Here is an 11,546-nt window from a genome sequence, read left to right on the forward strand (position 1 = left end):
GCCTTCCGAGCTCTGTCCCCATGGTGCTCATTCTCCATCTTTCCCATGTTTATCAAGCACTCACGTTCAGTTTGTGTGGTCTGACTATCCATCCTTCAAAGGCACGTGACCATTGATTAAGGAGCCTCATTATTTCAACATTTCCTCCTCTGGCTTGAAAATGTCCTATGTGAGACAGAAACTTTTGTTGCATCAACAGTACCAGTCATGCACCAATGGCACATTCTTACTAATTGACTTCATTATGTAACATCATGGAGTCTATTTACACAAACTAAGATTGCGATAATGTCACTAGGCAATAAAATTGCATGGGACTGCCTGTAGCCCCTGTGTATCTGGTCCATCATTGATCAAAATGTTGTGTGATGCCAATTTGGGGACTGTGGATGCAGCTTAGTTGGGAGAGTGCTTACCTAACCTCCAGGAGGCTCTGTGTTCAATCCTCAGCACTAGATACATGGGACATAGCAGTGCATACTTGTAATGCCAGCACTGCAGATATGGAGACAGGAACATCAGAAGGTCAAGGTTACCCTTGACGACAAATCAAGTTCAAAGCCCACTGAAGTCAGTCTCAGAAATAAACAAATAACTTGAAGGCACATTCACCAAAAAGGGGCATTTGCTCTTGAATATCAGCAGTCTCAAGGAACTCATGCATAAGAAGGGATTGACATGTGCAGGAAAGAACTCAAACAGAAACCACAACGCCTCCAACACATGTTAGACCCTTGTTTGTCACTCTGGCTCATTTTTCTCCCTTCCATTCACTGCTTTCCTTTGCACCTGATGGAGCTGCAGTTCTATGAGAGAGATACACCCCTGTCCTAACTAAATTGGGTCCAATCTCTGGCTGAGTCTGTGGCATGATAGCGCTGGGAACTAGATTTAATTCCTTCTCTAGACAGACAGAGAGAGAGAGAGAGAGAGAGAGAGAGAGAGAGAGAGAGAAGAGAGAGAGAGAAGAGAGACAGAGAGAGGGAATACAACACATGGGCTCTGGCCACAGATATGACATACTGCAGGATGGAGGTCTCTGAGAAGGGAAATGTGTGAAGGAAGACTCTCAAGGACCCCAGCCCCTCTGGAGAGCATAGCTAAGCAGAGGGAGAGAGTTCAGGTGCAGGGGACAATCCTTAGAGTTCTTACATATCTGGAGATAGTAAGGTTCCCACCAGTGGTAAGCTTTGCAATTCACAAGGTGTGGAGTAGAATATTCAGAAGGTATTCATCACAGTAGGGAAAATTTTAGTCCTGGAGTCCATGCTGGTCCTGCTCAACAAAGCTTGAAAAAAAGAAAAATGGAAAGACTCAACTGTCTCCAAGTAACTACATTCCACAGCAGAGTTCAGGAATATTTATAAGAAGAAAAAAATATCCAGCCCACAAGTTCGAGACGTCTGCCTTCCAATCAAGCCCATGGCCACTGGAAGGAAGGAGAAAATGATAAGGAACAATGTTCTGTCCTGGAAATCCTGTGAGCGCTAGTCTCATATTAAGGCTATTGTTATTTTTGTCTTTATACTCCTCAGTATTGTTTGACTTGCTGTAACAAACACATATCACTACCGTTATTTCAAACGATTGAACAAACCACTTAGGAAAACGAGAATCATAGGCAAAAGTACTTCTGCACTTTTCAAGTGACTGAAAGTCTCTTTCCTCGACTCCTTCCCTTTCTGCCTCCCTTTCGAGAAGGTTCTCACTTTCTTTTCTGCCATCTCTTGCCTTTCCTCCCTTTTCCATGTAGTTTAGGTCAACGTGGGACTGCGACTGTACGTTTTAGTTTTTTTGAGAGAATGTTGTTACTCGGCTTTGAACAAACACCCCATACCCTCACTAACGCTAGTCTAAGGCTTCCTGGATCAGTGGTCAATGCAGGGAAAGCCTCTTATGAGCCAGGCTCCATTTACCATGTCACTGGGCAAAGAAAGATGACACTTTGGGTGCACCTGTGCAGACTGCACCCATGTCCACCTCTGCTGTGCCTGCTCAAGAGATCCTTCTCACGTGGCGTGAAGACTGCTACAGGCTAGGGATGAAGTGCATGAAAGTGGAGGGGAGTCCACAGAGAGCAAAGAAAACAGTCGGAGGGAAGAGGCAGAGGAGGCAGAGGGCCGGGCCACGCAGAGAAAGGGACCACTCAGCGACGAGACCCAGCGGCGAGAGCAAGCGCTCCAGCACGCCGCCGTGGACAGCGGCGTGGCGGGGAGAGGCCGAAGGGGGCGCGGAGGCTGAGCAGGCGCCAGCACTCGGACCCCCCCAGATCGCAGGAGGGCCCAGAGTCACCCGGGCTTGGACGCACGGTCCGAGCGCACCTCGCACGCACCTCGGGGATCCTGCCTGCGCACAGCAGCCGGCGATGAGTGAGAGCAGCCGCCTGTGCTCGGGCTACTACAGCCTCAACCGCAGCTTCGTGGAGCCCTTCCAGTGCCCGCGGCGCGGCGACGGGGCCGCGCTGCTCTACTGCTGCGGCTTCGCAGACCTCAAGTACTGCTGCAGCGAGCCGGGCAGCTACTTCCCCTACAAGCACAGCTACATGTGGAGCCTCAGGTGGGCAGGGCAGGGCAGGATGGAGCAGGGAGGAGGCAGGGCAGGGCAAAGGTGACCCTTTCCGGACCTGGGAAAGTGACCAGTGGGAGACACATAGACGGAATGGGGAGGTCTCCCAGTGCACGCTGGATTCAGATCCTTGTGCCCAGGCATCGGGCTTCTGAATGGGTCACTCTGCAGGGCACCCTGGAGACCAGTGGGCACCCTGTGCGTCCCAGCCTACCTCGGGGACCACTGTTTGCGCGACAAGCTGGAGGCTCCACTGACAAGACTGGAGGTTTTGATTCCTCTTTAGGTGTTTGTTCATTGTATACATTTGAATGGAAAGGAGGCTTCTTTGGATCTCCCCCACCCCCCGGGTTAAGGTATTCAGGACTAGAGGAGTACTTAAGTGTCTCTGGACAGCTGGAGTCCTTAAAGTAAGTGTGTGTGTGTGTGTGTGTGTGTGTGTGTGTGGAGTGTGTGTGTGTTGTTGTGCAGGTGCATGGTGTACCAACTGGGCTTTACAATCGCTTCTCTCAGAGGTTCGGACAGTGCACTGCCCAACCAGGCTGAAGGAGGCGAAGAAAGCTCTTGAGTTGCCTTACCTGCGCAGGGCAGATGGCCTTTGCTGGACATGCTTCCCCTACACCTGCACTGTTTGACCATTGCTAGACGTCAAGAGGCTTTACTTTCAAAGGCACGTCTTTCATGCTTCTTTTTCCTACAGCGGGGCTTTTCCTTGTTTCTGTTAGTCCTTATGCAGGTGTTTTAATGATGAAATGCTCCACTCCAGAGACAGGCAAACTTTGACATTTTCGACTTGATTCTTCTCTTTTGTCTACAGAATGAGTGGAATCCTATTACAGAAAAGAACTTTCATGTCCCTCCACAATAAATTGCGTGTGTGTGTGTGTGTGTGTGTGTGTGTGTGTGTGTGTGTGTGTACAGTACTATTGCTCCACTTCTCATCATGATCCAGAATTTGGCATACATGCCAGATCAACAGCAAACTTATTTTTTGAGGCAACAGAACAAATGCTACTTTTCTGTGTTGCAAACTTCAATAAACTCTCAGAAAAGACTACCTTCCTTCTGGGAAGTCAACTGATCAAGTGATTCTTGAGTAGAAAAAACTTGGCAGAAAATGATACCAATTTATTCACCCTAGATTATTTGCAGGAAGAAGTGATGTACTGCCCTGTTATTTGGGCTTTTCAAGACTAGCTTGGTAATCCATCTGTGAGTGTTTGAATGGCAGAAGCACCTCCAACACAGGCTGGCACTGCTCAAGTCAAAACTCAGTTGGAAACGGTGCCCAGGATCTTCAGACCTCCCCTGGTGGCAGGCAGAAGAGGCCATAAAAACCTTCATAAGGTTTGTAAGAGCATGAAGGAGGGACAACCTGCTTGGGGTCTACCTCCATCAGTACAAAATGAACAGCTAGTTCAGTGTCAGGGAAACAGAAAAATCACATTAACTAAGGGCATCACACGGCAACATTGAACCAGGGGTTCCTGTGAATTTCTGAGCTCTGAAAACACCGCAGGGAGGTAAATTTATTGGAGCTTCATTTATCTTCTATTCTTTGCTCTTCACTGCTAATTTCAAATGTTCCAAGTGCAAAAGAAAATGTTACAGAGGTGTGGTGATATATTGCATACCCTAATAAAATTTCCCTGAAGATCAGAGAACAGAACAAGCCACCAGATTAAACACAGAGGCCTGGCAGTGGTGGCACACACCTTTAATCTTAGCACTCGAGAAGCAGAGATCTTTCTGGATCTCTATGAGCTCAAAGCCACACTGGACTACAGGAGATTGACTCAGTCTAGGAGAGAAAACAGAGCCAGGCAGTGATAGCACACACCTTTAATCCCAGTACTGGGAAGCTCACATACCTTTAATCCCAGGAAGTGATGGCTGGGCAGAGAAAGGTATATAAGGCATGAGGAGACAGGAATTAAAGGCTTTTCAGCAGAATCGTCCCTTTTAGCTACGGGCTTTTTCAGCTGGAGCCTTTTGGCTGAGGACTCAGAGACATTGAGTCAGAGGATTTGTGGAGTTGGCAAGGTGAGCTGTGGCTTGTTCCATTGTCTCTCAGATCTTTCAGCATTTACCCCAATTTCTGGCTCCAGGTATTTTATTAAAAGACCATTTAGCAATTCATGTTCCACAGACGTCACTAGCATTGGTATTGAGATTGCACAGCTACCAGGGAAAGGCAGCCATAGCTACCTTGAGGAAAGTGAAGGTACTAAGTAGGAGAATGATTGCATGGCAAGGATGACAGCTTCAGACACTTTCCAAGGGCTGGCAAAGCAACTGCTCTGGGAAGCCAGGAAAAAGGACGAATCTCCCTTCCAGTGCCGGTCCTTCTTGTCTTCCCTCCTCATCTAAACCCCTAAATTCAAAGGGTCCCCTTCAGTAACCTTTGCCAGAACTTCAGAAAATGAGGCTTATTGGGCAGGGCCATTCACAGGTGGGTGCTGAATACGTATTTGTGGAAATGACCAATTTAGGAGACTACTGTCTCCCCATCTTTACATGGAAATCTGCAGGCACATATGGAGCCATGGCGCAGCGTTAACATGCTCTTTGGGTTTCCTCCAAATTGTTTTAAAAACCTTGTATGTTGAACATTCATGATGTATATGCTAGATTTCATCAGACTGACACATTTTCATTTACTAAATCACTTTTTAACCTTGAAAATTATTTTCAACACCCAGGTTCTCATTTCAGGAGTCTGTCCAAATACCTCGCCTATCTGCTTTGTGCACAAAGTGATACTAAATGGGTTACATTCTTATGTGTCTGTGTCTAGGAAAGTGGACATAACCCTCCCAGACACAGTTTGCAGAAGGCAAGGTGCAAGGGTTTCTTTCCTAATCCTATTAGAGGAAAGGGTTATCAGTACGGCAGCCTCCAAGTTCAAATACATAACTCTGCTTGGACTGTGACATAAAACTATCTAGTCTTCACTATATGCAGGGCTGGTTGGGGGCAGAGTCAATGTTAATAAATCAAGCACAACATTCTTGGACTTTGACTCCATGTTGCCTATAGCTCAGGAGACAATCTCTTGTGTGCAAGGGTGTTTTATCTCCTCAAATCAAGGCAGAGTAGAGTAAACAACCTGTCACCTTCAATACTGTTCTTCCTCTCAAAGCAGTGAGGCTCCAGGCGTCCCTGATCAAATTCTGCCTTCCTCCCCTCCCCCTGCCACCTCCTTCCTTTTGGTAAAAGTCAAGCCAAGGGCCTAATCCCTGAGGGAAAGCAGAAGTCTGAAGACAAGCCAAGATAATGAAGACTACGATCATTATTTTTCAGTGATGTGCATTCCAGTTGCTACAGGCAGATCAATCGTGAGTTAATTGGTGTTTATCCTCATCTGTTGAATATTTTCTACATGCTAAACACACATAAATACTTATTCACAACACTATGGGGAAACGGACTGAAGTCTGCTCGTGAATAGCCTGACATCTAATTATGGCTGTTTACACAAGACTCAAGAGACACGCGTCTGCATACAGTTCAGTATGACGCTGGTTTTTCAAATTCCCTCTCTTATTTAATAGTACCAAGGGCACAAGTTTTATGGAAACTGCTACTTCAGTGTCTAGCCATATGTATAAGCACGTAAGTGAATTACTCCAAATGTGGTGGCAGAGAAAAAGACAGGAAAATCTCAGACTTGGAAAGTGAATTTCATATACATTCTGCGAACAGCTTTCTTTTAACTAAACCCTCTTCTCTTTTGCAATGGTTGTGGTTTTGTCTTTCATATATATCTCTAAGTGAGAAGTCTTACATCTCTGATAAGTATGTTTCCTGATTCTTATTGAAGCAAGTACTTTCCTGTTTATCTTTCATTTGTGAAACTGATCATTCTGAGGTGTGATATTATTTTGATTAACTTGATTAATTGGACTAGGATATTTATGATGTTCCTAGAGAATCATGCGACCTTTGACCTGTCTCATAGATGTCATACTAGTAATAACATACAAATTTTAAAGGTCCTGAAATACAATAGACAGATTATGACAAGAATCCAGGATGAAAATTTTTGCTTACTGTTTATAGGAAAACAGAATTTGGCTATGAATGAATGAGAGCAAGAATGGGCACTGACATCTTTGGTCCCACTTGAGTGCACAGCAGTTTGGATGACATGACATCTTTCTGTTTATCCAGCATTGGTGCTCTGGTTGGATTGGGAATCGCTGCCCTTGTTTTGCTTGCCTTCATCATCAGCGTCTGTGTCCTGTGCTACTTATTTCTGTACACAAAACCTCAACGATTAGACAATGGCCTTAAACTTCAGCATCTAGAGGCATCTTCTACCCTAGAAGGTAACCTGAATCTACTGTTTGTAATCAGTTACCTGTACCATATCTCAGCTGGGTGACAGAGCGTGCTGTTAAGAATGAACATTCTTTAAAGATTCAGTTTATGGTGTATCCTTGCAAGACTTCACGTTGAATCAGCCTTGAGTGACAGGATACTTCAGGGAATTGTGTTCAAGAAAAACTAGCAGACTACAAATGCCCTCATGGGAAACACGTCAGCAGGCCAGTACCTTCATTTCGATGTATTTAATTCCCTTTTAGTTATCAACACGTATCCTCTTGAAAAAAATTACATTTTGGTTTTTGGAGGAACCTAAGACATTGAGTACATAAAACAACAGCATGCCCAGTAGGTACTGCTCTTTACACTGGTCAGTCAGTGGTCCGACTGGCACCTAGTGTGAAGAAGCCAGGAGGCATCTAAAATGATTCAGAGGTTTGCAAAAAACCTGAAAAACAAGTAGAATATTCTTGGTTGTTGAAGAGACAACAAACTAATTAATTCTATTGGTGTATGTCTATGTGCACAATGTAACTATAAAGTAGAAAGCAACTCTTACGAATAATTTGTGGTCTCTATATCTTCCAGGTGTTCCAGTTATAAAGCAGTATATAGATGTCAGCTGCTATTGTTATAAAACTGTCAAGATTCTGTGAGAACTGATTTCCACTAGTTAGGAAACACCAATCATGAATTTTTGAAATGTGTGTATGCAGAATGTATTTTAAATAATATGTAGGTAATAATACATAAATTTAGGATCTATGTTGACATATTTAGAAAAGCATATGAGTGTTTATTGCTTCCATTTAAAAAGAAAAGGAGAATCTTTCCTAAAATATGAAGGAATTCTCCGTATTTTAACTGAATGATGGAATCTGTCACATTTACGAAGTACCTGCCCTGTGACCTTATCAAATATGTCACCATCACCGTGTGCCTGTGTTACCTATAGTCTCCTCTGAGGAGAAGGAGAAGGAGAAGAAACTCCCGGCCTCTCATGTCCTCTTGTCACAGTGCAACAGGACAGATCCCTCTGCAGTTCTCTTCCCAAAGCACTGATAATGAGGGGCCGAATTGACAGGCTCCAAGCTGAATTTAGTCCAAGTGACTTTGACCCAGTTTCTCCACAAGCACAAGCGTGCGATTGATTGGTGATTATCACATCATCAGACTGTAAAAGTAATTATTGTCTCATTTGCTTAGATGATTGAAAGTCATGGTTTGGAATCTGTCCTATGCCCAAGAATCACCTAAGGAGGGAGCATGTTAGAAACACAGCTTTGCTGGGCGGTGGTGGCTCCTGCCTTTAATCCCAGCACTTGGGAGGTAGAGCCAGGTGGATCTCTGTGAGTTTGAGGCCAGACTGGTCTACAGAGCAAGATCCAGGACAGGCACCAAAGCTACACAGAGAAACCCTGTCTCAATATACAACAAAAAACAAACAAACAATAAAAAAAACACCCCACAAAAAAAACAAACAAAATAAAACAAAACAACACAGCTGCTCAGCCCCAGCTTTTCTGACAACTACCTCTTCTCCCTCGTCTCTTCTTCCTACTTTTCATGGCCCGGTGATGGCGAGACTGTTCAAATCTAAGGCACCCCTCAAACTCCAATATTTCACCAACCCCCTCAATGGATACAACTATCCACCATGACCTTCTGTGGTCAGCCTTCTAGGTCTTTCTTTTTCTAACCTCCTTTTCCAAACAACATTGGGCCCTTTGCCATTCCTTGAGCTTCTTGGTGAGGACCTTGGCACATGCTGCCACCATTTCCTCCTATGTCTGTGTAACTCTTTCCTGAGACATCCTTTTCCCAGGAGTTTCTCCTCACCTGCATTCTCAACTTTCTGCTCTTCCTAGTCAATGTCCCACCCTCAAGCATTTAGTTACTACTTACTTACTACTAACATAACAGACTACACATTTGACTTAACTATTATTTATTTACTTCTCTATTTGTTATCTATAAATTTCTTGACATTCTGACTGGAAACTAAGTCTCAGCAAAGTGAAAATTTCTGTCATGCTTGTTCACTGTGATATCCCAGGTGCTTATCACACTCAAACATGCCTTGAAGGAATGGACTTGATTAGTCTTACATCTTTACTGCTCTCTGGACTGTATCTTGGAACCACTGACCAAGTACGGTCATTGCTGCAGTCACTGAACATGCATTGTGTCCTTTGTGTAATGCACTGTGCTCAATCAAAGTGGTAATTTTTCCTGTTTTAGCTCAAGTACTATTGCAATATTTTATTTCATGTTTGCTCTGTGAACCCAGAAGCAGAATTATTGGCATGTCGATTCATATTTGGCATGTTTCTTGCTATTTAGTGGATGAAGCCAGTTAATGCACTTTTTAGGACGTTAGTTAGATGAGACTGCTTACTTGCAATGAAATCTTCCCACTTTGTTCCTCACAAAAATGTTGTATCAAGGTAGTAAGTTAATTTAATAGACCTTTCCAGAGTCTGGATATTAGAATGCAGCATACAAAATTTAAAGTAATCAGTGTCTTGCTGTTGCTTTCAAAGGACAAGATTTTGGTCCTGTGGGTTGATTTTTTTTTTTTTTTTTCTAAATCATAGTGCAGAGCACAAAACAAAATAGGTAATCCATTTGCTGTTGGAATAGAAAAATGGGTTCCTCTTGAATCATCCCTTTGAAATGATAATTAAACATTGTGCACTTTATTAAATATGAGTGGCCCATTCCAGTGTTTCCACCACCTAGCAAGAGATGCTGTTGTTCATACTGTGGGGAAGACAAGTAATGGGTATTACTGCATTTAAGAAAAGTGTTAAAGATTGGAAACATAAGGAAACGTTTGCATAATTAATCTGGCTTGTAAGTAGTATATCTGAGGGAAAATTGATTTCACCAGTTACAAGCCTTTTATTTCAACACTATCTCCTCTTAAAAATGCATGTGACATTATTTTAGATTAATACCTAACATTATCTCTTTTATTTTCTGAAATTATGATTACATAATTCCCCCTCCCCTTTCCTGCCTTGAAACCCTCCCACATGCCTCTCCTTGTTCCCTTTCAATGTCCTCTTTTTTCATTAATTGTTGTTGTACACACACACACACACACACACACACACACACACACACACGCTCCTAAATACATGAGTACAACCTACTCACTCTGTATAATATTACATTAATTATGTTTTCAGGGCTGAACATTGTCATTAGGTAATCCATTGTGTTCTTCCCTGGGAAAACTATTTAGATTAATTTTTGTAGTGGAGACTGTTTTCATTATAGATAATTTGAATGGATCACACAAGAGGAACTGTGTTCTTGTACATATCACAATGAATATAGGGACAATGGTATAGTTTCTAAAATCAGCTAATCATAGATTACACTGCCCGGACTTTTCCTCAGCCTATTTTCATTGCATGGTATTTTGATTTTAAATGTACACAGCTTGAGACTTTACAGTCTTTGAACTGATCTTGAAAAGGCAGGTAGGTCTCTTCTGGCCATCACTGCAGACATTAGTGGCATAACCTCTGTTGTCTACCCTGTACTGAGCACCTCTCACTGAACAATTGGTGGGCTTTTACACTGTGGCTTGCAACTGTTTTCTTCTTTTTTAAACTTTTACATTTTGGGTTATGTACATTTCAAATGCCAATACGCAGAAGAATGCCGTGGCTTGTATGGTTGTGCCTTGGACACTAAGTTGCCAAGCAAAAGACACCTATGTGAAGACAGTCTTCACACCATGAGGGCTCATTTCAAGGTTGTGGGGAGGATATTCATGGGGCCAATGACGGAGCAGTCAGCAGGATGATGTCATAGATCACCGTTTCTCAAATGTTTCCATAGGGAAGGTCTTACAGCCGTATCAGAAATGAAGTCAAAGCCCCAGAGTTCTCAGGGCTGGAGTGGGGAAGGTCTGCCTTAAACCTTCTGAGCTTCAGCTCTTGATTATTCCTGTTGCTTTAAACTTTGTGGGGATTTTCAACTGAATGCATGGTAAAGCTTGCTCTTCTCTAATGATGACATCTGTCATTTGGACCTAAGTAATATTGCTGCTTCAGGAAGATAAAGCCTGTTCACCCCAAGGCATTGAGTAGGTCTGAGTAGGTCTTGTGGAGGGCATGGGGACTGATCAATGGCAGGGACTCTGAGAAGTGATGTGTCTGATAAAACATAGACAGGCAGTATTAGGAGAACTGGTCAGAGCGATAATACAATGGTAGAGAAATAATAAACACCCACAAGCTGGTATTTGGTGGTCGCTTTGGAAAGGTGGAAGATAGAAATGAGTAAGGGTCGGTAAATTAGCAGCAAGACACAGTTACATATGCAGAACAAACAAAACTGCATATGGAATACGGAGAGAGTATATTGGAGAAAAATCACATCATCATTTATTGTGCCCATGAGCAAAAGGAGTCTTGGGGTGACTTGAAATGGTTTTGTGTTTCTTCTTAGAAGATGCTCTCGCTTCCTCAGAAAGTCGAGTTTCTTTCTGCTCATGTTCATTGTAGAAACCCTGGAAACCCTGAGAAACAAGCAAATGCTCTCAGCACAGAGGTGGAAAGTGTTAGCACTGCAGTAAATACCCTTCAGGGAGGTTTTTCTATGAATCCCTAAATCACATAGAAAGCAATGTGGGA

The 11,546-nt window shown here is 43.4% G+C and overlaps 1 protein-coding gene across 1 annotated transcript; it reads left to right on the forward strand.

Annotated features, from left to right (window-relative positions):
• Positions 1-2,338: 2,338 nt before the first annotated feature.
• LOC118575426 (protein shisa-like-2B) lies at positions 2,339-6,952 on the forward strand. The gene is made up of 2 exons (XM_036175992.1): positions 2,339-2,556; positions 6,739-6,952. Exons 1-2 carry the CDS (start codon positions 2,366-2,368, stop codon positions 6,950-6,952), a joined length of 405 nt encoding a protein of 134 aa, XP_036031885.1. The 5' UTR covers positions 2,339-2,365.
• The last annotated feature ends 4,594 nt before the right edge of the window (positions 6,953-11,546 follow it).

This window comes from Onychomys torridus, unplaced genomic scaffold (assembly GCF_903995425.1).
Source record: "Onychomys torridus unplaced genomic scaffold, mOncTor1.1, whole genome shotgun sequence".
NCBI lineage: Eukaryota > Metazoa > Chordata > Mammalia > Rodentia > Cricetidae > Onychomys > Onychomys torridus.